This window comes from Barbatula barbatula, assembly GCF_947034865.1.
Source record: "Barbatula barbatula genome assembly, chromosome: 15".
NCBI lineage: Eukaryota > Metazoa > Chordata > Actinopteri > Cypriniformes > Nemacheilidae > Barbatula > Barbatula barbatula.
The window spans coordinates 21,217,605-21,244,605 of record NC_136778.1 but is presented as its reverse complement, the minus strand read 5'-3'; the positions used below and the strand labels follow the sequence as shown (position 1 = coordinate 21,244,605).

The 27,001-nt window shown below is 37.3% G+C and overlaps 2 protein-coding genes across 4 annotated transcripts; one reads left to right on the top strand and one right to left on the bottom strand.

Moving 5' to 3' along the window:
* Positions 1-1,882: 1,882 nt before the first annotated feature.
* Positions 1,883-8,106, bottom strand: arv1 (ARV1 homolog, fatty acid homeostasis modulator). 2 transcript variants are annotated; one of them, XM_079474989.1, is made up of 6 exons: positions 7,580-8,106; positions 5,944-6,063; positions 5,452-5,605; positions 4,375-4,596; positions 3,935-3,998; positions 3,115-3,853 (listed from the first exon to the last, which is right to left on the bottom strand). In XM_079474989.1, the coding sequence occupies exons 1-5, from the start codon at positions 7,673-7,675 to the stop codon at positions 3,979-3,981; spliced, it is 612 nt and encodes a 203-aa protein (XP_079331115.1). In that variant the 5' UTR covers positions 7,676-8,106; the 3' UTR covers positions 3,115-3,853; positions 3,935-3,978. The 2 variants fall into 2 exon arrangements, with proteins under 2 accessions (XP_079331114.1, XP_079331115.1); XM_079474988.1 differs by lacking the exon at positions 3,935-3,998 and having other exon boundaries at positions 1,883-3,853.
* Positions 7,787-26,984, top strand: ttc13 (tetratricopeptide repeat domain 13). Of its 2 annotated transcripts, none has more exons than XM_079474986.1 (23): positions 7,787-8,041; positions 10,112-10,206; positions 10,444-10,519; positions 10,604-10,674; positions 10,792-10,857; positions 11,432-11,524; positions 15,157-15,273; positions 15,449-15,559; positions 16,745-16,827; positions 16,912-17,053; positions 17,293-17,467; positions 18,385-18,541; positions 19,449-19,579; positions 20,230-20,362; positions 20,453-20,545; positions 20,634-20,717; positions 21,860-21,944; positions 22,120-22,229; positions 23,409-23,544; positions 24,526-24,605; positions 25,049-25,127; positions 25,259-25,338; positions 25,792-26,911. In XM_079474986.1, the coding sequence occupies exons 1-23, from the start codon at positions 7,873-7,875 to the stop codon at positions 25,904-25,906; spliced, it is 2,481 nt and encodes an 826-aa protein (XP_079331112.1). In that variant the 5' UTR covers positions 7,787-7,872; the 3' UTR covers positions 25,907-26,911. The 2 variants fall into 2 exon arrangements, with proteins under 2 accessions (XP_079331112.1, XP_079331113.1); XM_079474987.1 differs by having other exon boundaries at positions 7,858-8,041; positions 22,123-22,229; positions 25,792-26,984.
* Positions 26,985-27,001: the final 17 nt, after the last annotated feature.

The following is a 27,001-nucleotide window of genomic DNA, read 5'->3' as shown; positions in this document are numbered from 1 at the left end:
TGTTATCTCAACAAGATATGGAGCACTACCTTGCACTATTTTCCAAAAACAATTTTTACTGTAGATTTTCTTTTGCTCATTTGATTCAGTAAAAGATACTCAGTTATCATCCTTATGTTATGTAATGTTATATTGCATAAATCATTGTGGGTATTGTGGGATACTGCAATCCACAGTGTTTTCTGTGCTCTGAATACTTTACATTTTATGTAACGCCATAGGTCATCTGAGTACTGCATGCACGTAGAAAATGTGCATACTGCAGCAATACTAAAAGTCAACACGCTCTTTGCTTCATGCTAAGAGCCAAGAGCAACAATCTGTGTAGTGTCCAGCTGTATTTAGCAGAAAACACAGCAGTCCTTATCCTGATCTGGCAGACGTGCACTGACAATGAGATTAATAGCCACAAGTTCACGCTGAAGTCAGGAGACTAGAAACATGCATCTGGAGACAGCTGCAGGCCAATGCGATTATCATTTTATAGGATATCACACTAGTGTTCACATGTGTTTTTATCACAGTGCATGTCAATCCCGGTGCAATAATGCACTGTTTTTCAGCAAAAGTGTTGCTGTATGTTTGTCTTTGTTGCAAGACAATTGTTGTCTGTGGGTTAAATCTCTAAATCTAAATCCACACCTCTGGGTTTGGGCCTAAACACCTGTTTTCGAGAGACTGAGTTGGATTACTGTAATCTTTACTGAATGTGTCCGTGTCACGTTGACCGGGGATTTTCCTGCAAGAACTGAAAGCCAATGCATGCAGAAAGTGATTAAGCATTTCAAAGGAGCCATAGTTTGTTTTTTAGACTTTTGAGATGTGAAACTGCAATAGATTTATGCATTTGGCAGATGTTTTGTATAAGATAAAGAGTACATAAACAGTGAAATAAACCCTTGACCTTGCCGTTGCTAGCAACAGGAACTTTTTTTGTAACCAAGCAGAATATTCTCTTAGCTTTTCTATTTATCTCAAGGGCAGTTTACATGCAGAGCTGGCAGCGCATAACCTGGATGCTGACATATTTGCAATTTACGTTACTTAAGGGGATAGTTCACCCACAAAAAATCCTTCATAATTTATTAATTCTCATGTTATTTCAAACCTGTTTGAGTTTCCCTCTTCTGCAGAACACAAAAGAAGATATTTTGACGAGACCTGGTAACCAAACAACATTGGCCCCCATTTACTTACATTGTATATGGATACAAAACCACTGAGACTTAAAATATCTTCTTTTGTGTTCCACAGAATAAAGAAAGTCACACAAGTTTCTATGACATGATGCCAAAATCTTTGTCTTTTTGACACGTGGCAGCCATCTGGAGAAACAGGCCTTTTGTGCTATTTTACATCTCATTCGATACTCTAAACCGTCACATGAGTATATGGGCCAGTCCTGAAATACCTTGAGATGTGTCTGAGTTGACCTTTGCCCCCAACCCCATCCCCCTTTTGTGATTTGGGACCGCACAGCCGTTCATGTAGCGCATGTCGGACTTCACAGGGTTATTTCATAATACAATAGCACCATTGTATATATATACGATTTCATTTTACAATTTATATTTGTATGTACTGTAAGTAAGAGTATTTCGGATGGATTTGTTTAAAGTGACTGAATTATAGTTTGATGCCGTCTGCTTCAATGATGCTGCACAGTAACACTATGAACACTATGCCAACAGCGCAGATATTAACATTTGGTGGTTCAAATTCCCACGTAAGGTCTCTCTTTAAGTGTTCTGAAGAATTTATTTAATTTTTACCGCATGATTGTTTCATAGTCAGATAAGTGACATATTCCTCATAAATGAAATTAAAATGAAGTAAATATTTTATATTCTGTGAAGAGGCATCCCTTCTGCATTTGTTTATTCCTGTGGGTCTGTGCATTTTATTTCACAGAAATTCTACAAAGTTTGTAGTCTCTCAAAAACCTTGTCCTTTTTTGCCACATAACTTTCCCTTTTTTTAAATAGAAAATTTGTGCATTCTTCTGGTGTTTAAACTCTATCAGCAAGGGTTTAGTGAACAAACGGTTTAGTATTTTTATGTTACATCCATAATGCAAAATGTCACATCCGTAACGCTGGAATTGCCCAAATGTAAACATTTTTCATTCATTATTCATACTATTTCACACTGTTTTTAGTATTTAGTAGACGGAACATTGTGGAGAAGTCATCACATCAGAAATGAAGATACAATGTAAAATAAGTGTAATGTACTGCATTTCACTCTTAAAAAGTAAAGGTGCTTCACAATGCCATAGAAGAACCTATTTTGTTTAAATGGTTCCAGAAAGAACACCTAACATCTGTCTGTCTGTTTCAAAATAGGTTCTTTGTGGCAAAAAAAGCATCTTTAGATTACGAAAAGGTGAAACAGAGTTCTTCAAGGCACCTTTGACTTCATGTTTTTTTCTATACTGCAGTGAAGAGCCTTTTAAGCACCTGTACATTTTGCAATCTTGTGACAATTTGTGAAATGTCAAAAGCAATGTACCCAAGACAGCATGAAGCCATTTACAACAATTGACTTGCATTCGGTTTGAGATGAGCACAATCTTGCATTCTTTACTTTTTAGATAAAGAAAACAAGACTGTTCTGTGAAACAGACACAGAAGTCCCTCGGATTTATCTAGTTAGAGCCTCACCCAACATCAGCGGGTTCAAATACCTCAACATGACATTCATAAAACCTGTTCTGACACGTGGACATCTCACACTGACCTGCTCAGTCATAACAAGCCTCTGATGACTAGAAGTGTGGAATGATGGAATATTTTCACCATGTACAGTGACCAATAATCGCTAAAATGGCTTAAGTTTACATAAATGTCCCGGGAGGTTTATTGCCTGTTGAATTGCTGTGGGTATTTTTTTAGGACGTTAGATTTACACTGAATCTGCGAAACTTCCCCTAAACAGCTAAATCGCCAGTGTTAAAAAATGTCAAATTAACTCTCACAGTGTATATATAATCCACACTCTCAAAGTGTGGATTATATACACTGTGAGAGTTAATTTGACCTTTTTTAAAACGGGAGATTTTGGTGTGTACCGACCACAATTCCTCACAGAACTGAAACACAAAACTAAGACAAGCACGGGTTTCGCAAAGTTCAAGATTTATTTCCTGAATTCGTTCATAAGTGACTACAGCAATTCGTTGCTTTTCAAAGTTCGTACACAAACCGTCCAATATGAAACAGATTGTTGGAGTGTGTGAACCGCAGCCATATGCAGTATATTTGGTTTTAACGTCTCTCCTCCGCAGGGCTCATTGGCAGGAATTTGACAAATTACCTCAGGAATGTAAAGCTATCTTCAAAGCCTACGTAAACATACGGCATTGCGCTAAAACTACAGGCTCTCTCACGTTCCTGCCTATACAGACCCAAAATAATCCTCTTTGCCTTGAAGTGAATTCATAAAGTCAAAAAGCTGCAGTTTTAAAACCTAGCTTAGAAAATACCAGGCGTAAATGCTTGCCGTAACCATAGTCAAAATGAGCAATTTGCTCTCCGTGACCTCATTTAGTTTCACATGGCCGCATCACAAACATTTCTGTGTACAGACTAAACAATATTTCCAAAGCATTCGACAAACTAATCTAGAACTAGTCCAGAACGGAAATGAACTATTGGATTTAGATCATCTTGATGACAGTTTTGTTCAATCTTCATACTCCTGGATCGAGGTCCTTTGGTTTGGTTCTAAAACACTGGGATATAGTCTCGCGAGCGGACCAGCAGTGTTTTGAAAGCCTGGGAAACAAAGGTCTCCGAGAGAAACCCACCGCACACCGCCAGGAGAGACAGACGTCTACTGCAGTTCAGGATCACTGAAACATTGAGGGAAAAATATAAGGATTATTATTATTATTATTCACACTAAAGTAATCTCAGAGATCAGAGAGATGCACCTATACTAAGTTTCTCCACGGATACTCGGAGTGATATCTACCGATTATTGGCCGATCGGTGCATCTAAGAAAACACAAAGAAATGTGACAAGACAATCTAAAATGCAACCGCAATAGTATGGAATAAAGATCAGATTAGTTATCCAGTTCCCTTTATGTATTTTCGTATCGACCACTACATAAGGTTGACAAAGTATTTGCGCAAACTACATTTGTGACCTCGGGTGATAGGAACACCCTCATGGAAAACCCCTCACATGAAAACCATCCAACCCTAAACAAAAAACCCACTGAGCGCACCCGTGTGGGAAAGAGAGAGAGTGTTTACTTTCAGTCTGTGGGGTGTGTCCATTTCATTTGGTTGTTTATTTGAATGAAACAGGCTGTGGTTGTACATGCGTGTGTGATGTTAAATCTGCGAGGTGTGTGTTGATATTGACCTTTAATGGCTTGTGTGTTGGAGGTCAACACAAACAGTCGTATGAGGCTGAAGCAGAGCGGGGAAAAATCGTGCTCCCAGATGACAGTAGGTATCAGAAGGACTTTGCCGTAGCTCGAGAGCAAAAGAGCCTTCAGCAGTGAATTAAACTCTATAGACGCTCCATTAAAGCGTAGGACCGTCCAGAGGATCAGCAGCACGCCCGTGCAAAATACAGCCAGCTCTACCAAAACACAACATACGCAGGCTTACATTCTGTACATGACATAACCTGTCGTATAGATGTCTGGATCGTGTTTCACATCCAAACCAAATGACAAATATGTTAATCATTTTTGGAGGATCTATTGAGGGAATTGCAATATAATAAACATAACTATGTGTTCAGAGGTTTATAAAGAGCTTGCATGATGAAGCGTTACGAGCAATTTATATGTACTTCTAGCTTCTTCTCTTGCATGGAATCCGCCATGATGTTTCTACAGTAGCCCTTAAGAGAGAAACTGCTCTACAAAGATAAATACATTATCGTAAATTCGTAATTACATTATCTCCTTCGGCAAAGAAGCGAAAAAGACATCTTAGCCCCGTGTCAGCCACCATCAAAAGGGAAGGGTGGAGTATTGCATTTGTGGTGATACATTTAACAAAGAAATAACTGAATGTTTTAACTGAATGATTGTATATGTAAGATTTTGAAATAAATGGACATAAAACCGGAAGTGCTCAAAGCGATCTAGAAGTAACTTGCAAATCTACATTTCAAACAGAGATGGCGATAGAGAAGCAAAAGCTACAAATTTCAATATCCATTATGCTTGAAAAGTGAACTCTTTTTTTCCAATGTTATGATGTAATTTCTCGTGTTCAGCAAAATCAACTACAATTCATTAATTTGTATGCTGATTCTCTGTAAACTCTATGGCTCTGTTTGTCTGGGCATGCTGTCAAGCCCAACACTGCATCATTTCATTATCGCAAACCTTCACATCTTTCCTCACAGTCTATACTTCAAGAATACTGCACACTTTACATCTCAATTAGACCACATTTCATTAAAGAGGATATAATGATTTACCAAGTGCAGCCAATGCAAACATGCAGTAAAAATCCCACTCTTTAGTGTAACGGATGATGTCAGCGGGGTCACCGCTGGGCTGTGACCCCTGCAGAAGAGACCACCGCAGATATGCCTCACAGAGCAGACAGAACACACACAACTTCCAGTGGATCTATAGACAGAGACAGACAGACGAGGAATGCATGTTAGCTTACTACATTTATTATTTTGAAATATAAAAGTAATAACAAATCGAATTGAACTTACAAAAGACTGTAAAAATGATGCAGATGTAAAATCAACAGTAATACTTTTGGACTATTTTTCACTATTACATCGAATTGAATAAAAATGGACATGATGCCAGTTAAAGCATACTGCTATCGTAGCAAGAATATTGATAAACATATTATTTCGAGAAAATGATATGTGTCTATCTCAACAGAGAGAAAGAGGAAACAAACACATGAAATCTAATTGTTAAAACTAAAAGTTTACGCTTTTACTTACGTTAATCTCAGTGTTGAAGAGAATATGTCTAAATGCCTGAATTTTGCATAGAGTTGCATCTATTAGAATAATAACAGGATCATATTCAATGTATTTGTCCACCGGTTTCTTGCACGAGGCCTGCACAAAATAAACACAACTTCTTTTCAGAAAGAAATGACAAAGTTTAATGAACAAAGCAGCAGAACAATGTGATGTTAAATGTAGTTTAAAGATGTACTTTTGTTATGTTTCTAAACGAAATGTGTACATTGCATTAGGTTAAAGAATTACATTATACATTACAAATGTTTTTGGCAGTATTTTTGATACCGTTGTTTTTATACTCTTAGATGCTACCTTTTTTATTACAACAGCAAACGTTTAAACAGTAGTACATATCCATTCATCATTAATGGTTCTCTTTATACCTGAGAGTGGGGCAAGTTGGCACACAGGGATGTTGTGACAGAGGCTCTCTCATTATAATCACATTAACATTTATTCATTTATCGAAGGACCCCTTTGTGGACAGTGAGACAGAGCCTCTGTTATGTGTTGAATAAACATTTTTATTTCATGCTTATAAAAATATTTGGTGACATAAGAACGTGTTTACATAAAAAGGAATGTGTTTATGTAACTGGTTACGATACTAATCCTGCGTGCTAGACACTTTTCCACATGAACCCAGAAATAATTTATTTTAATAGTAATAAATACGTGTAATGTTTCAGTGTTATTAAATAGTTTTAAAATTGCTAAAGCCAGACCTTACTTCCAGGTTTGTGGTTGGAAATATCCCCGAAAAAAGTCTTGAACGCAGCATTAAATCATCATCATTATTATTCGTGTACCTAATCACGTACTTTTAATTTACTATAGACCACTTCTGATAAGGTAAAAACGCTGGTTTAACGCTGGTCCAGAAGAACTTCCCGTTTCACTACACGAACGTTTAAACAAAATACAACCAACTGACTATTTATAACCGATTTAAACGGAGAACAAATATATTTAAGATCTAAACTATATATTTAAGATTGAAAATAATCGCAATAATGAATAAATAAAAACTAAAACCGGAAATGCTCCTGGGCCAGTGTTTACATCTTACGAAGTGGTCTATATAGCATTTACATTTTCCTTGATCAGTTTTTTCAATACGGAATAATGAAATATTCTGAATCAAATTCTATTCACTTTTTTGTTGGTTAAATGTATTATTTTTTGGTGATTTCTTATCTTATTTCTTAAAATGTTATTTTGAAATCAAACAATAATTGTGGGGTCATTTAACCCCCTGTTAAAGACCACTGCTTGAGACAGCATATCATATATATCACACATGTTCTCATTTCAATGTCCCTAAACTACTCGCTCCCATATTATGACAACTCCCTGCAAACAGTCAATACAATATATGTGTCATATGGGTACATATTGTGTTTACTAGCCTTATATATAAATTAAAACATGCCTGACATTGCTCGACAAAGCACCTTTTGGTCAAATGAACCATGGTTTCAGTAAGCTTATATTCAGGGTTACACTACAGTTATCGTGGTGAGAGACGATAGTACATTCGTAAAACGTCGTTACATTTCCGTAAAGCGTAGAAAAACCTTTCCCGATCTTTATGATCTCCTCTACTCACACATATGGTGATCTTTAATATGCCGTTGCTGTAATCCCGATGCAGCTCGTTCGCATCTTCATTACACTCGATGCATTTAAACGCTCCCGGTGCCATTCTCCATACATACGGTGTGGAAACCACGCCCACCGCTTCCTGGTCTCTCTGAGGGGGCGGCGCTTTAACGCGCGCCTGTCGGGAAATGTCGTTTCTTTCGCCGTTACCGACGCCGCCGGAAGTGAGGAGTTTAATCTCGGTAAACTACATTACCCGGCGTTCACCCCTCCTCACCTGCTCATAACATTACTCACAACATGGCACCTGCTGGCGGGGGTGTTGTGCTGGCAGCTCTGTCGCTGCTGTACTTATGCGGAGCTATTTTATCCAGCGAGTATTTCTCCACTTTGACTTTCTTCAACAGCGACCTTCATAAGCACGGCTGCAGTTCTCCAGCCGAGTGGGAGGAGTATGCGGCGGACTGCGGTGAGTTTCTGCCACGTCCTTATATCTGTGCGATCCGTGTGTCTGATTCACGCTCTTCCGCATACAGGAGCGTGTGCACGAGCGTGACGAGATGCATGCAAACATCGGGTGTCTCGTGCATACGCTTGTGTTTGTTAGACGGACGAGGCCAATGTCACAGAGTCAATATTACAATAATAGAATATTACTTGCCTTTAAAAGACTTGGTAATGCCGTCGGACACAAAAGTGTAACTGCGTTACAAAGTGCTTGCAACGTCTCGCATGACATTACTATCGGATAGGACGTGCGCTTGGACAACCTGCTGTGTAAACATAATTCTTCAACAACAATTAAAAAAGCAAATGTGTTTTATAAGTGGAGTCAGAATGTGTTTCTTTCAGCAGTTAAAGCGGAACTCGGACCAAAAATGAAAATTCAACCCTCAAGTAGTTTAACTTCGGTATCGGTATTGGGGTCCATTACCCCCAAACGCAAATTAAAAGGACGTTCACCCACAAATCAACTTTGAAAAGTACTTAGTCAAAAGTCAAAGTCGTTATTTTGGTTTGTTTTCGCACATTAAGCAGTCTCGTCGTTTCACAAGTATTCTACTGAGCCACTATGATGGACCTTGTCTTTGGTACTTTTCTGTACTAAAACTGACACCATGATGTCTATGAGGAGGCCTGGAAATCTCTCGGATGTCACCTAAAAATCTTCATTTGTGCTCCGGAGACGCCGGAAGTTCTCTAAACATGTTTAACCTCACGTGGGTGAGTAAAGAATCACACAAAGTAGAGGTCACACCGATGTTAAACTACTTGAGGGGGAGTAATTCGTGGCAGAAAGGTAGTCTTGGAAGCTTTTGGACTCCCCCTTAGATAGCTATGGGTTCGACCCCAGGCGTCTGGAAAATGCATAAATGTCAATTTAATTTATATTCATATTATAATTTTATTGTATAATAATTGTATTAAATAAACGATTTGTTGAATTTAGTTGTTTGTTTAATTTAATAAAGGGGGGAGGAATTAAGACATACAACGTATTTGTACTATGCGTGATTATATTGCTTTGCTAGAGATCGCTGGATGTGTCCTGATAATGTGTAACCGTTCACAGAACGAAGTTTACTACGCAAACTGCTGTCCAATCATAGCAGTGGGTGTTTACTTCCAAGTCTCCAATGCGATACGCCCATAAACAGAGCGTTTGTGGAGCTGGCCTTAAACCTGGGTAGAAAATAGCCTATTACTTATTTATTTCGATTTTATCAAACGTAAAACCTTGCAAAATGTATAAGTTGACCTCAGACAACAGTATAAAATAATAAAAAAAACCTTTAAATAAACAATTTGTTGCAGTGGTCCTGTAGATTTGGCGCATTTAAAGAAACCGTATGGTACATTGACATCTAGAGGTTGAGCCTGGTATCGCAGTCTAAATTCAAAATATTGGAGAGACAAGTTTAGCCAAGTATCGATTGTTCTCGGTTTCTTTTGATTGTTATCATATTAAATCTACAGGCATTCTATTATCTGCCAATGTGTACCGGAAGTTAAGAGCATTTCTCGAATGCGCGCATGCCCAGTACTGTTTGTTTATGTCTTTAGGACTGTCAAACGATTATTTACATCCGGAATAAATGTTGGTTTTACATAATATATGTTTGTGCACTGTGCATTTAAAATTCTGTATTATAAACACAAAAACATGCACATATATACGTATTTAGGAAATATTTACATGCATTTATTTATGTTTAACAATTATTTAAATGATATATACACCTTTATAAATTCTTAAATATATACATAAATGTGTATGTTTTATAAATACAAAATGAATATGCACTGTACACAGACATGTATCGTGTAAACGCAAACGTTTATTTTGGATTCGATTCATCGTTTGTCAGACCTAGACTATTTCTGTTATTTTTATCATAAGCCACTGATCATCATCTTGTGTCCATGCTCTAAAAAACAGTGCGAACATCAATCCGTTGGGCACGTGCATTTTACAGATGCTTAGAGCGATAAGATGACAGAGTTAAAAATGTTTATTTTTGTCCTTTTGTGTCCTCAGAGTCATCTATACTGCAGCTGGAGGATCCAGACTGTGAGGAGGGCAGCAGCCCACCCTGCGAGTCCATCTTTTCACTCAACGCAGAGAAAATCCTCGTAAGTCTTGCGTTTGTAATACTGAATGTGAACACCGGCACATTGGAGCTCATGTTGTCTCGTATAAAATCACACATCAAGAGTTTTTGGTCTTAACCACAACACTACCCATCCAGCACATCCCAAACATGATAGAAGTTGGTTGTCTCGCCTTTTGTAAATCTTGTTTTGGGATGGTTTGATGGAGTGAGGTTTACACAGTTCCTCGCATGTTTTTCTCTCTTTCCGTCACTACAGAATCAGGCCAAGTTGTTTGTCGAACAGCGTCGGTTTCCGTTCCCTGTGGAAAATCGAAATACCAATGAAGAACTCGGTCAGTGCATCTGCTGTTTGTTGAATCTTGGTCCTTTTGTAAACCGTTTACTGTTAGTCCCGCTAATGTCTGTTTTGATTTCAGCTATTGGATACGTTCTCATTGGAAATGGACTTTACGATGAGGCTGTCAAACACTTTTCTTTACTGCTACAGGTAGAGATTTGGTTGTAAACATAACTTGCTTTGAAACATATAACTTGTAGTTTGGACGAGACTGATGGTTGAGAAGTCTGGTTAGTAATCATGGAAAGACTGTCCTCTCGCCCGCAGGGAGATCCTGAACTGGTCAGTGCCATCTATGGGCGGGGAATAGCATATGGCAAAAAAAGTCTACAGGTAATGTGTGTTTTTTTCACCGGTTCGTGAAAGACTCAAAATTAGAACTGATTTCAGTTTCCTAGACATTTTATTATCTGACTGTTTTAGTCTCTTTCATAATCAATAGTTGTATATTAATTATTAATAATGGAGCATTTTTTCCTTCCAGATGTACAGTTTTGCTGTTCAGGGTATACTGGTAGTTTTAAATGATTCAATACGGTGTTGTTACAGTGGACAAGCATTTTTTAAATAATTTATAATATAATATGATAATTTATTCAAATAATAATAACGATTTATGGCAAATCTTTTTATATCTGGAGTTATGGAGATACGAGGTTTCCGAAGGACAGCAGCTATCTCTCTGCTGTCCTTGGGTCTTCCAAAAAAAGCAGTTCAAATAAACACATTTAGATCTTTTTACTGAAACGTAGTGGTTTTATGAAACTACTACATTCCTATAGCTAACAGGTTAATCATTGTATTGTATGTAATTGACATACCAGTGAAAATGTTGAACTTAAATGCAATGACACTTTGGAATAAAAGATGGTATAAACATTGAATTCGAGCCTGTGTTTTTGTGAAGGACATTAAGAATGCAGACCTGGCTCTGTACGAGCTGAGCAGAGTGATCTCACTGGAGCCCAACAGACCGGAGGTGTACGAGCAGAGAGCCGAGGTAAAAAAACAACAGATCTGGGGTCTCATTTATAAACCTAAACGTGCGTACACCACTTTCCACGCAATGCTTGTGATCTATTAAAAACTACCTTGAAGGGAGTGTGCGCAATTGTAAGCAAACTTTGAGCCATGGTCTTCCCCTGTGAGGGAATTATGTGCAGGTTCTGCCATGCGTATGGTTTTATAAATCTGAAAACTTTTGGGCGTACACAAAATCTTCCTTTTGTGCCTGTGCAGTCTGTGCACATTTCAAGGATGAAACCTACGCAAAGTTTTATAAATGAGACGGTAACACTTTACAATAAGATGCTATTTGTTAACATTAGTTAATGCCTTAGCTAACATCAGATAACGATACACAATTTAGCTTTTCAGCATTTATTAATCCTTGTTAATGTTAGTTCATGTCAATGCAGTTATTTGTGTTAATTCATGGTGCATGAACTGTTGACAGTGACGTGTTTACACGTACAGTGTATTAGTGAATGCTGAAATTAACACGAACTAACATTAATAAATGCTGTATCCGTATTGTTGATTGCTAGTTCATTTTAGATGATGCATGAACTAGCTGTTTATAAATAGCATCTTATTGTAAAGTGTTACCTTTGAGACTCCTGCCCTTCTTTATATACTGTAAGATCAGCAGCCAGATCTTTAGATTTGAATAACATTTATTCATTTAAATAGTAAAATTTAACCTAGTTTTCTGCAAGTTCACCTTTCGTCAGCTTTTCAGGGACGGGGACCCCTAGAGAAGATTTAGAAGTAAAAAATGGAAGTGGCATTTATTCTAAAGAAACGCACGCAACAGGCACTGACAGATGCTTTGCCATTTTTGAAATGAGGACAGAATGTTTGGATGCTTTCAGACAGTCAGGCTTTGTCTTTTGACTATACATCCTTAAAAATCGAGACCAGTTGCTTGAAGCGTGCTCTGATTTTAACAATGGATCATTATAACCTATTGTTTTATTATTTACTCCCTGAAAAAGGACAGTAAGGGTTTTACCTTATGTCAATAATTAGATTTCAGGCACTTATAATGTACTTGCATTACATTAATTTTAACAGTTCTGTATAAAACAATGATGAATTTATCATTTGCGATAGAAGTGTTATTTTTGATCAAATTCACATGAACGTATATGTTTTGAAAAGTGTAATATTTACAGGTTGTTACAAGTATACCGTTTGATACTGGTTATTTTTTTGATATTTTGTGCACTTTTTCCTCCTTAGGAAGATACTTTTCTCAAAGTCTTGGAAATCAAATACTGTAACTTCTGTTTTAAGACTTATTGGATCAGGCATTTTCTTGAGGCTGTTTTTATCATTGGTTTCTATTATTGTAATAAGAAATGTTTTAATAAAGTTAAGCTTAACTGACTAAACTATGTTTGAATCAAATTTAAAGGGACAGATCATCCAAAATGAAAATACTCACCCTATCCCTTACTCGACTATCCCTTAAAAGAAAGTTTAAAGATACAATTAGAGTTTGTATTACTTTTCTGACAGAGCAAATAGTTAGTAATTTACACAGTGTCGGTGATGCAAAGTGGTGCATCATTTTTCTATGTCAAGTCAAGTCAGCTTTATTTATATTGCGCTTTTTACAATTTTCATTGTTACAAAGCAGCTGTACAAGAAAACATATTGACTATAAGCAAAACATATAAGGTTATGCAAGTAAAAACAAATAAAGTGAAAACACAGAGCACAGAAACAGATTCAGACAACCACACACAAAACACTCCACAGAACACGCACATGCACCAACACACACAGACACAAATACAAAGCGCACACAGACAGACACACACGCACAGAGGCCATCACCAGAACCACACACACAAGATAAGGAGAGAGAAACACAGGTCAAATATTTAACGGACTACAAATTCCTATATTCAGTGTTAGTTAAATAAAACTTTTAAATTCTAGCATCCCCAGCCAGGCAAACAGTGCAAAACAGTATGCAAACGGTGGCGAGGAACCCAAAACTCCATTGGAACAATGAGACGACTGGCTGAGAGTAGAGTACTGTTCTGCACTCTTTGATGCAACAAATGCATCAGTTGTTATTGGAAGTGTTCCTGGTTCTAGTTGATCTAACTAGTGCAGCCTAAACCTTTGGAGTATTTATATAATGATAGTGTAGTGTATGCAAGATTAAAAAGATGCGTCTTTAGTCTAGATTTAAACTGACAGAGTGTGTCTGCCTCCCGGACAGTGCGGGGAAGACTGTTCCGAAGTTTAGGCGCTAGATAGGAAAAACATCTGCCGCCTAGGTATTACCAATTGATCGGACGCCTGAGAGCGTAGTGCACGTGGGGGACTGTAATACAAAAAGAAATTCACTTAAGTAGTGAGGAGCTAAACCATGAAGGACTTTATAGGTAATAAGCAAGATTCTAAAGTTAATGCTATGCTTTATAGGCAACCAGTGCAAGGTTGACAGAACCGGGCTAATATGCTCATACTTTTTTGTACATGTAAGAACTTGAGCTGCCGCATTTTGGACCAGTTGGAGTTTTTGTAATAAGCCTGCAGGGCAACCACCTAATAGTGCATTGGAGTAATATAGTATTGATGTCATGAATGCATGAATTAACTTCTCTGCATCTGATGGTGACAGCATATGACGTAGTTTAGATATATTTTTAAGATGGAATAACGCAAATGGTTTACAGGTGTTGGCGACATGGTTCTCAACTGACAGACTACTATCGAATAAAACGCCAAGATTCTTTGCTGAAGATGAGGGTTTTATGGAACATCTGTCAATAGTTAAGCAGTATTTTTGGTTATTACGTATGGCGGTTTTCAGTCAAATAATTATCACTTCTGTTTTGACCAAATTCAGTAATAAAAACTCATCCATGGATTGCTAATCATCCACTATTTTTATATCGACTATGCTTTCCACTATCTGATGGAATTGCTGTGTTTCATGAGGAAATATAAAGTTGCGTATCATCAGCATAACCATGAAAGCTTACTCTGTGTCGCTTTACTATGTCTCCTAGAGGTAGCATGTATAATGCGAAGAGCATAGGCCCTAAGACTGAGCCCTGTGGTACACCGTACTGGACTTGCGATTTGCGTGATCTTGCGTCATTGTTTATTGCTAAATATTGAAAACGGTCGGATAAGTAGTCTCTGTACTGTGATGTGCTCTAAATCCAGACTGGAAATCTTCATTGATGTCATTGCTTTGGAGGAAGGAACATAATTGATTTGGGACTACTTTTTCCAGAACTTAAGAAATGAAAGGTAGATTCGATATAGGTCTGTAGTTAACTTGATCTCTAGGGTCGAGGTGGTTTTTTTTGACAAGGGGCCTTATAACAGCCACCTTATATGCTTTAGGCACATGTCCTAGTGTCAGAGATGAGTTAATAATGCTAAATTTCTGCAAACATCTCTTTCAGTAGATTTGTAGGTATAGGGAAATTATAGCAATTTCTCCTTGGGGTGCTGTAGTTAGTTGTTTGTTTGGCGGGTTTCACTTCTATGTGACTTCAGTGTTCACATACTTATTGTCTCGCTCAATTTCTTTGATGTGTTTATAAAGTTTTGTTGTGTTGATGATCTAGCTGTAATTGACTGATCATGTGATTTCAGATTCTGTCTCCATTGGGTCGCATTAGTGAAGCTCTTTCTGACCTTACTAAAGCCATTCAGCTACAGCCTTCCGCTCGACTCTACAGACACAGAGGGACATTGCTCTTCATATCAGAGGTACACACTCACCGCACTGATATAAAAAAGATGAGGAAGAAGCCTGAGACAATAGGAAGAAAGAACACGATTATTTCCTGAAAATGCCTTTTTATCAGCTGCAAAAGCACATACATGGCAACACTTAAAATAAAGATAAAAATTTCATATATTTCCTTTTGGATTTGTAATTCAGGATTATATAGCAGCCATGGAGGACTTCCAGCAGTCTCTAGAGCTGAAGAAGAACCAGCCTATTGCCATGCTTTATAAAGGACTGACCTTCTTCCACAGGGGCCTTCTGAAGGTAAATTACACGATTACATGATTCCTCAATTCAGATTTACAAACCAGTGATCTTTATATTTTGGTCATCATCTCAAAACCTCTGTCATCATGACAGTAATGGTTTTATTTCTAAAGCATATAATTCGGTAACACAAAAAATTATTATAATAAACATTATATTGTTCTCTACCTTGCACAAAGCACAATTTTATTGCTTTGCGGAAGTTCTCATTACCGTAACATTAAATGTTGTAATTAAAACAAAGTACAATTAAAACGTTCAGAAAAATACTATTGTATGTTCTACTAAATGACAATAAATCGTAAGCAGAATATTTATGTATAATTAAAAAGAAAAATAGTGGAAAAACGAAGTGTCCATAAGTGATATTCTCATTCTTCATAAGATTTTTAAAGAACTGTTCACACAGATTACTTTATATATTTAGAGTTAAAAGCTTAATATTTTTCCTTGTACACTATGTACATTACTTTTTTCATTCTCATTAATGATATTGGTTTTCTGCATTTAAACAAAATGTTATGTGTATAATTAAAAAAACATTATTCATTAATGTCCTGTGTATGATTTATAAACATTTGCTTAGGAATCACGGCTTCTCTTTAAAAAAGAAAAACAATGGGATTTTAAATGGTTATGGTAATTGTTTTTTTGATTCTTAAACTCTCAGTGAGTTAAAAATGACATTTTATTTTTTCATGAAATATTGCAGCGTTTATAGTGAATAGTTTATCAATGTGGGTCATTCTCTTTTTAAAAGTCGTGTGCCCTCATAAACAATTATAATCTGAAAATGCACTTCCGTCCTGTAGTGACTATCCATCTCAAACTATGTAAATTAGACAGTTTGGGCGGAGCATCTGTTAACTCCTCCCCTTCAACTGTCAGTCTGGTTCCAGTTCAGTTTAAAATGCAACGGCTGTTTTTATACATCCAATCAAAACGCAGAGTAAGATGAAAGCCACTCCTTGTATTTCTCTCATTCGAAGTTCCATTTCATGCAGGAACACGTCAAAATACGGAAGTAAAAACCATCGCAACTTCCGGTTCACAGGGACTTTAAGATCTTGTTTGACCGCTTAAAACCTCTCACTCCAAACAAGACTGAGACCAGCAGAAAGTTGAGAAGACATTATTTTGCAGTGAACAACTATTAAAATTCTATTGTTTTTCTGCACACAGGAGGCAATAGAAGTGTTCAAAGAAGCTCTGAAGTTGAAGTCAGACTTTATCGATGCATATAAAAGCTTGGGCCAGGCTTACAGGTGAGACAATACTGACACACGATGATTAACGTCAGACCTTTAGACGTTCCTCTCGAGCTCACGTTTGGGCATGCGTGTGTTCAGAGAGTTGGGGGATTTCGAGAACGCCATGGACAGCTTTCAGAAAGCTCTGTTACTGGATCAAAACCACATTCAGTCTTTGCAGCTCAGAGGAATGATGCTCTATCATCACGGAAGCCTGCAGGAAGCCATCGGCAACTTCAAGGTGAATCAGTGTTGCGTTTGTGACTGATCTTCTCTCTTTAAAACATCAGTAACATTGCTCTAAAAAAATGCTTTTGCTCAAGGTCAACGTGATGATGATGATGATGTCAACAGCCGTTTTTGTATCTCCGTTTTAGTTTTTCTGTTCAGAAGTTGACCGTATCATTGGGATTGCACATTCAAGTTTGTCGTGGTGTGCAGGTTTGGGTAGGGAGATTCATTGTGGTGTTGTGTTTTCAGAGATGCCTACAGCTGGAGCCCTACAATGAAGTGTGTCAGTACATGAAGGGTCTCAGTCACGTGGCCATGGGGCAGTTCTACGAGGGCATTAAAGCTCAGACTAAAGTCATGCTTAATGACCCACTCCTGGGCCAGAAAGCCAGCTCGGAGTATCTCAAAGTCAAATATCTCAGAGGTGACATGTCAGACCGCTCTATTGTTATAGTTAAAATATAAAAGGGTGATTCTCACAAAAGCTTGGTTTCAAGATGACAAACATGATTTTCTTAAAAACACATCAACATTTTTGTATTCACTAAAAACAAAGACACAACATGTTTAAAAGCATTCGTTTCAAAACTTCGTTTCAAAACCATTCGACACAATTTTACAAAAATCCTCATTACCGTAACCATTTAATACTGTCAATCCCATAGCATATGCAAGGTCATGACGCCGGAGCAAGTTATTATCAATCATACATAACAAGACATTAATGAGATATATTTTAATAGAAAACTGCAACGAACATTTTGTTAACATGTTAAACCGTTTACTAAATCTGTTAACATGTTAGACATTTGAAAGGTGCTGGTAGATGTGCTTCTTTACATGAAATCAAACTTAATGTACAAATCTGTGCGTGTGTGTAAACAGTCATGGACGCTTCTTTTTTTTTCCCTCTGTTTCTTCATTTTTATTATACATAACTACTCAAAATGATTTTTTCGTCATTCGTAGAACATCCAATTGTATTTTTTAGAATGTTTAATATTACTCAACATATAATGCACGCAAAACGCGTTACGGTAATGAGAATTTCAGCAGAAAAAGCCAATAAATAAATACAATGATGCTTTGTGCAAGGTAGAGAACAAGGTTGTGTTAATTATGATCATTTATGTGTTCCCAAATTCTATGTTTTACAGCTAAAATGTTTACCGCCATGATGTTTCAGTGGTTTATGAGAATTATCTAGAAGAATACTATTCATTCAAGTCTATTCAAGCCTTTATAAAACACTGACTCGAACATTTTAATATTCATTTGATGTATTTGAATTGAAGAAAGTATTGTACCTAACTGTTTGCTATTTGTTTCACATGCGATCAGAGTATTCGCGGTATTTGCACTCTCATCTGGATGCACCTGTGGCGGAATATAATGTTGATCAGGATTTGCCAGGAAACTTTAAGAACCACTGGGCCAAAAATCTTCCCTTCCTCATAGAAGATTACGAAGAACAGCCCGGACTTCAGCCTCATATAAAGTGAGTTCAGAAGCAGAGTCAAGCTTGTGTCTTTCCTCTTTCGGTCAGTACTTAAGTAGTTTGGGGCATCATGGTTACGTTATGATGCTTTATGCCGGAAAATGACCAAACACAATTAGAGTTCTATTAAATAATTGTAATAAAGATCCATAGAAGGGAAGGAAGGAGGCGGGAACCGGCGGACATTCAAACAATAACTTTAATTAAACATAAACAAACAATTAACACCAGCCACCTCACGGTCGACTGCCGGCCATAAAACAAACACAAACTTAACACAATTTCCGGGCCCGGTCCTCTCTCATCAACAGTCCTGCCGGTGGTCCTTTTAAGCTCCCGATCTCCTCCGTGAGAGATGAGGGACCGGTGCGCGCACAGCTGATTTTTTATCTATCACTCACGCCACCGGCCCCGCCTCACAGCTCTCGTCCCGCCTTCCTCACCACAATAATATCTTTGCTCTTCCTACAGAAGCTTTGTAATGCCATTGTATGGGGTCTGAGTTTTTAATATATGGTTCGTAAATGTCTTCTGAAGCAAAACATTTCTTTGTGATCGAAAACGATTAAAAACATTCATATTTTCAGCTTGTTTAGCGATTGGTACATTGCATATTTAAGTAAACGGACATCCCAGTGAGGCGAGTTAAAATATGGCGGCACATCGATAACATTGAATCTCCTTCTGTCTTGTGACACGCGTCACATGAATTTCTTTTTTATGATCATCAAAACATGAAATCTATTCAATTTCATGACAAAGGCAGGAAGACCAAAGATGTTTTTAATGTAACTCTGTGGAGAAAAAGGAAGACTTGTCTTGCCCTGTGATCTCAAATTGGAAAACGTTACTGGATGTCAGTGTATTTCTGCATATATTTACTTGTGTTTTTCTTTGTGGTGTTCAGGGATGTTCTACCTCAGATCTTCGAGAGTTATTCTGCTGATGTTCAGAAGCTCATCTGTACAGCGGATCATCTCGGTGCACTGATGCAGTACGACACATTAGGATTCTTACCAAACCTCAGAATACACAGAGGTCCGAGCTCTACAAAATCACATTTCCATTCTGGTTATTGATATTTTCACGTTTATGTTATCCAGCATGTGGCCAGACTTGTGATTATTAGCAGGGTGATTCTCACGAAAGTTCGAGGTTTCAAACATTGTTTTCTTAACATTTATATCAACCAATTTCTATAAAAATGATCATTACCGTAACCATTTAAAACTGTCAAAAAAAAAGAGCAAAGTCACGATACCTAAGCAAGTTTTTTAATCATTAATGAAGTAAATTTTGATCGAAAATGATACATGTAACCAACTAGCTGTATCCGTAATGAGTATTTTTTCAATTTTATTATAGATAATTATTCTGTCAATTATATTTGTATCATTTGAGATTCTCTAGAAGAAAATCCAATAGTTCTTTTCTGAATATTAAAATGTAACATTGTTAAAATTACAACATGTATTTCAAATCAGGACGCGTTACAGTAATGAGAAGTTCAATAAAATACGTAATACGTAATAAAACACGGTCCACAAAAACCATTTACCAACCACATCTTGCTAGCTTCTAAGGTGATATTAAACCATCACCGTGGACCGCCGGTCATCCTAGTTTATTCTGTCAGGGGCTTATGTTGAAGAAGTTTAAGTTGAATCTCTCTGTTGCGTGTTTGCTAGCGATGGGTCTGGCGACTATAGAAGTGATGCAGGCCATGCAGCGCACCTGGAGTAACTCAAAGGTTCGAGTGAACGGAAAGACCAGACAGCTGCAGTGGAGAGACATGTTTGACATCGCAGTGAAATGGAGAAGGTCAGAGATCATCTCACAGGCTCTCTGGATGATGTTGGTATGTGATCATGTGATCCGTGTTTGATTTTCGCCGTGTGTGTCTGTGAGCAGGATTGCAGATCCGGACCAGCCCGTGCTGTGGTTGGATCAGATGCCGGCTAGAACTCTCAGCAGAGGATTTAACAATCACATTAACCTCATCAGGTGCCGCGTCTGCCCTCGCCGTCTCTCTGTCTGATGGGTTTTCATATCTTAAAGATTGTTCTTAATCGTTGCTTGTCTTGTTTTACAGAGGGCAGATCATTAATATCAGATATCTGGAATATTTTAATAGCATACTCGGCTTTGTAAAGGACAGAATACTGGTATATCACGGGTGAGTGTTTCAGGGTTTATCTGCTGTAGTACAGACATGAGCGTCAATATTTGACAAATATTGTTTGTTCGTATATTCATTCACACAGACACACAATTTTGATTCATTTGAACATAAAGGTATAGTTCACTCAAAAATGAAAATGCTTTCATCATCTAATTCACACACGGTCTTATTTACATGCTTCATGTGATAGTCCTGAAAACATTTTGTAAACTGGGGCCCATACCCTTGCAATGCTTTTGTGTCCTTATAATATAGGGTTCGACCGATATGCCTTTTTTCATGTCGATATCGATTATTACAGATCAAATAGACCTGATATTTTGAACAAATATGTCTGGTGTAAAAAATTCTCTCTTTGCCCAAAAACCATGGTCACTAAACAAAAGCACGACATTTTGTAGATAATGAGAACACGTATATAAAAGTAGACCAATCACAGTTTAGTATTATTTATATGACCAAAATTACTTTCTCTGCAGTAATAAAAAAAGATGTGGTGTTGCGTTTAGACAACTTTGTTTTATGTACTACGTTACAGATGCTGTTCACATTTACTCACTAAAGACAACCGACTGTGCTTACGTGTATACTCACCAAGACGTGTGCATTATAACGTGTGTCTGAACATTTATGCGTAATAAGTTACCAAAAGAACTCAATCTGACACTTGTTGCGAGCTAGCAAATGGTTTCAGTGCTAGAGAACAATCCGTTCAGTGTCTTCAGACTTCCACGTCGATTGGCCGGACACGTGGCTTTCAACAAACCAGAAGGGCGGTGGGCGGGCATTGCTCTAGGCCAAAGAATGGCGTGTTCCAACAGAGGAGGCTGCATTAGAGCCAAATAAAGAAATTAATTATGGGCAAATCGGCTTTGAAAATAACCGATGTCGATAATCATAAAAATGCTTAATATTGACGTCGATAATCAGACAGGGCCATAATCGGTCAACCCCTAATACAATAGACGTGAATGGGTGCAGCAGCTGTTCGTTGACCAACATTCTTCAAAATATCTTCTTTTGTGATCTGCGAAAAAAAAGAAAGTCCTACATGTTTGAAATGACAAGAGGGTGAGTAAGTGATGATAGAGTTTTCATTCATTCATGCATCCATTGATGTGTCCTCTCTCTATCAGGGCATATAACCCCCGAGGGCTTCAGGAAGTCAAGCAAGCTCTGGAGAATGTGAATAAAGTGGAGGATCTGCTGCCCATCATGAAGGTAAAACAAGCATTAAACATGCAGAAGATTTAACACCTGTGCGTCATAACTTGTTCATTCATATCCAAATGAATCACATGCTGGATGATTTAAGTTTTTATCTAAAGTTTTGTTGGGAGACAAGCTAGAAGCATCTGCTTCACAATGTACCTCTTGTGTGTATGTCTCCATGAAGCAGTTCAACAGTAAAACCAGAGACGGATTCACAGTCAACTCTAAAGTAAACAGTATGAAGGATCCGGGCAAAGAGTACGACGGTTTTACCATCACCATCACTGGAGATCGGTGAGAATTTATTATAAAACACCTTTGGCTCAAAGTTCATAGTGTTTTATCATGTATTTTCATTGTGTTCTGGCCATGTTAGAGAGATTCGTGTGAAGCGTTGTTGAGAGATGAGATACTGTGTGATGAGTTTAGTGTTTGTTATGTTCAGTCCTGATGTACAGTAACAGAACGTCAGGATGATTGACAGATCTCATTTTACATGGGGAAACATGTTCTAGTTAAATGGTGAACATTTCATTGAAACCTCATTTGTTATAATCATAGTTATTAATGAGTTTTTGATCTATTGCCATTAATTACAAAAGTATAATATTGTTTGCAGATCAAGCTGACCATAACTGGTTTTTAATCAAAATAGTCCAAGTTTCCGACATTCCCACTGCGCTCTGACCCCCCTTTATCCAGACTTTATTGTTTTTCGCTACAATAAATTATAATATTAATTATTATGCATATTATTATGATGAGTTGGTTACAGATTGGCACGTTTTTTGTGATTATTCAGTTATTGAAGATGGTGCGACATTTTTGAAGTAGGCAAGGTGCACAGATTGCTATTGCTTAGATAAATATTTGTATTTGTTTATATAGCTGTGTACTTTCACCAACGTATGATCACTAGATCAGTGGTGGGAATTCTCTGTTGTGATGACGGAACTTAATGGTAAAGTTTATATACCAAATACAACAGTTTTACTTTAATTCAACATGAGTAGTTGAACCCTATATATATATATATATATATATATATATATATATATATATATATATATATATATATATATATATATATATATATATATATATATATATATATATATATATATATATATATATATATATATATATATATATATATATATATATATATAAAAATAACCTTATTTTACACGCCTCATTCATACATGCATGCATGATTTGATTGGCCGTCTTCTTCCAGACACTAAAACATACACACACAAGAGTTTGGTGGAAAACTAAGACTTGTTCGCCATCATGTTGTTTCAAACTCTATCATTTTCTTTTTTAACTACATAATGACGACCGATAATGTCAAACGCCACAAAAAAGGTCATCTGAAGCCACACAAATGCATTGCACAGGCTCAATGCTGTATAGCCAGAAGTGTTTTTGTATAGTGTGTACGTCTTAAAACGTTGCGTCTGTGTGTGTTAGAGTGGGGAATATGCTGTTTTCAGTGGAGACCCAGACGACAGATGAACGGACGCAGCAGTATCAGTCAGAGATCGAAGCGCTTTATAAAGATCTCACTGCTAAAGGCAAAGCTCTCATGCTCTCCACTGAACTTGGGGTAAGAACACACGGTTTGTTTTCTATATAATATCTTGCCGTGTTCAGTAGTCACGTCTCACAGAAATGAAGCCACTGCCCTGTAACACAGACGTGGTGTTCAGAGATCTGGAATATGCACCTGTCTGACCTGTTACACAGGGAATCATGGGAAGTGTCATCTGTATGAATTGGGCTGTTACACCCATAATTATGAATGTATGACTGCATAGAACAAGGGCGGTCAGTTTTGTGTACATTGGGTGGGATTAGTTTTCAACTATAGGCTAATGCATTTAACTATGCGAATAATATTTTTCTGCTCATTTAAGAAATTAAAGTTTCACGTACCAGCGTCATCTAAGTTTTTACTTGTAATATGGCACAGTATGTAAAAAAAACACATTGCAAGAGAAGTGATACCGGACTGTTGAGATTTAGCACTTGGGTGGGTATAAGCATTCACAGATGAATATTTCTTGTAATGCCATAAACCTGATGTTGATGTCAGAAATGTTGTCTTCTTCAATCTTTCTATACAGAAACCGATTATAATGTGAAAGATTTTGTGTTAGTATGGCTAGACGCGTATTATGAAGAATATTCAATTCAGATTTAATTGATATTTGGCCACGTTTGTTTTTTTAAAAGAAAAAAGTAAAGCTTACATATTGTATGGAGTACATGACATTGTTGAACGTTTTATTGCCCTCGTACAAAGATTGTAATCTACAAAAACGGGACACGTTTTTCGGAAACTATGGGATGTTTAATCCGTCAATATGATCGATATCAGGTATCATATTGAACCAGAAGTGCCCTTTTGAGCACGCATGGAAATAGATCGACGTGATACACAGCACAACGCAGTCCGATTACAAACCTACAGACGCAAAGTCATCTGTTAGTATTGTCAGTGTACAATCATACCATGCGTTCTATAAATTCATTCTGATGCAGGATTATGAAAAGCATCATACTGTTATCTTCTCTCTTTCTCCAGGATGCCGATGCGGTGTGTAATTTAATTCTCTCTCTGGTGTATTACTTTTGTAACCTCATGCCTCTGTCCAGAGGCTCCAGGTAAGAAAACAATCCCTCTGCCCTGATTAAGAAACATTGACATCATAAACGTTCTCTTCTTGTGTTGGGCAGCATGGATTTAATAGGATTAACTCTTTAGTCTTTTAGTGCCCTGTACAGTATTTTAAATCCAACACAAAAGAGATGAAACCGTAACCGCCCCGTCACACCAAGATTTCACTGTACTGTACTTCACCCGCTTATTGGAGTGTAGATGCGTTAACGTTGCCTTTCTAAGTGCTGGAAACTGTATTTGCATGTAGCAATTAAAGAAGCCATGTAAAAACATTTCAAATAAATCGCTTAAAATGATCTTTATTTTTGTTAATTTTAGAAAACGTATGGTGTGATATTGAGCTTCTTCACGTTTCTGTTATATATCAATAGATCAGAGTTTTGCTTCGATTCACGCTAGACGTTTCAATTCTCTGTGACTCTTGCAGCGTTGTGGCGTACTCCGTGGTGATGGGAGCGCTGATGGCCAGTGGAAAAGAAGTGTTGGGCAGAATCCCATCTGGGAAGGTAAACACACCCGTTGCAATGGTTTAAATCGAATAAAACCTCAATGTGTCGTGACGCTTTTGAACATCGTTTATTAGTAATTCATGCAAATATCTGTTGTAATGCATCCTTGTTTCCGGTTCGTCACCCAGCTCTTTGATTTCGAGGCCATGACCACAGCCAGTCCTGACCGCTTCAGCAAGACGTTCAAGAGCTGGATGAACTTAAAGAGGTTTGACAAAACTCCACCTCGTAGCTTTGAATGCCTGAAAGGGATTTTTGAAATGCTGGTGTTCAGTTTTACTGTGACTTGTACCTAAATTGAAAGCAAAACCAATTCTCTCTTGCATTTTGCAACTACACTGCTTGGGTAAGAAACAGGAAAAACTCACCTGTGATATTTAATGCTCACGTGAAACATGTCTCCTTGTTCATGTTTGATGTTTATTATACCATAAGATATGATAAAACGATAATATAAGCAATACAATAATAGAAATGGTAATGTACTGTTACTTTAGCATCATTATATATCATAATATATGAGCCATGTCTACAGAGCAGAGTATCTAGCTGCTTTGACAGACTTTGGGGTAGTAAGCATCCACATTACTACATGAGAAAATACAACTCTGATTTTCATCAGGAAAAATATGAATTTTTTCTCCCTCTCTTTTTTCACTAGTTTACCTACATGGTACAACAACCTTCCATCAGTTTCCGAGACGTTCCAGTTCACACGGACCATGATTGAAGTGCTGAACACAGACTCTGCTTCACACTGTCCCAAGAAATCCTAAACTTGAATTGCCATCCGCTCATTTAAAACAAAAACAGGGGCCATTTCTACATAGGACACCTTTGCTTATAGTCCTGTCTTTTACGTGGTTTGAGTTTTGACATTTGGTTTTACCTTTATTTATTTATTTGTACAAAAACATTGAGAGGAGTGTCAAGTCAAATTTAAAATTTTACAACGTTATGTCGGCATTAAGGTTTGGCATACTTTTGTTTCATCTGAACCGTGTTGAGAATTAAAACGGCAGGTTATATGTAGCAGATTGAATTGAAGATGTTTTTATTCTTTCATTTTTAAAGGGCACTCGTGTTTTGGGTTTTGGACTGAAATGGAGACTTGCAGAGACGTCCTGTGTAGAGTTTATTAAGCAATATTCTTCAGCTCTGAGTTTTGTTCTAAATACTTGAACACAGTTGAAAAAGAAGTTTTTGTTGTTTGAAATACAGCTGAACGTAATAACAATGAGATTCTGAAGAGGTTTATTTGATTTGAACAAACACTGGAAACAGCCACACTTCAGTCATTTATTTGGCATCTCCCTTTCTGACGAAACACAAATGTTTAAAGACATTGCAACTTTTCTTTAAGAATCTTAAGGGACTGTTTAAAAGAGATGCACCGTTTTCTTAATCATCGTAGTTGGCGCTTTACGGTAAATACTTCTTTATTTACCTGTGGAATGGTTACTTTTCTTTTATTTGGTAAGAGGAAATAAAAGCGAGAAAATCTATGACTTTGATGGGACGGAGCCAGAGTCAATAAAATCAGTTAAATGCAAACTTTGTTTTATTTTTTTGGGGGGATACATCACATGACCTGTAGAATGAAAAGGGAATAAAAACATTGCTTATTGCTCCCCGAACTCTTTGTAAGTCGCGTTGGATAAAAGCATCTGCTAAATGTAAAAAAAGATTTATTTGTGTTTAAAATGAAACATTATGATTGATCAGATACAACTAGATATTTTCCCACTTTTTGAGAATGTATAATTCTATTTCTGTTACGGTTTCTCGTTATTATTGTATACACCGCTGTCACGCGGTATGTGTTTCTTTTCCCATCGCTGGTGTTGATGGACCAACAACAGGCCCTTTTC

Bases quoted from the DNA above. Each gene is read 5' to 3' on its own strand.
- ttc13 (XM_079474986.1), top strand. From the start codon at position 7,873: ATGGCACCTGCTGGCGGGGGTGTTGTGCTGGCAGCTCTGTCGCTGCTG. The intron at 17,054-17,292 runs GTGAATCAGTGT...TTGTGTTTTCAG, and splicing joins AAGCCATCGGCAACTTCAAG to AGATGCCTACAGCTGGAGCC. The intron at 20,363-20,452 runs GTCAGAGATCAT...GTCTGTGAGCAG, and splicing joins ATCGCAGTGAAATGGAGAAG to GATTGCAGATCCGGACCAGC.
- arv1 (XM_079474988.1), bottom strand. From the start codon at position 7,675: ATGGCACCGGGAGCGTTTAAATGCATCGAGTGTAATGAAGATGCGAAC. The intron at 5,606-5,943 runs GTAAGTAAAAGC...CTCTGTCTATAG, and splicing joins TCTTCAACACTGAGATTAAC to ATCCACTGGAAGTTGTGTGT. The intron at 4,597-5,451 runs GTAAATCATTAT...GTGTTTTGGTAG, and splicing joins GTTTGCATTGGCTGCACTTG to AGCTGGCTGTATTTTGCACG.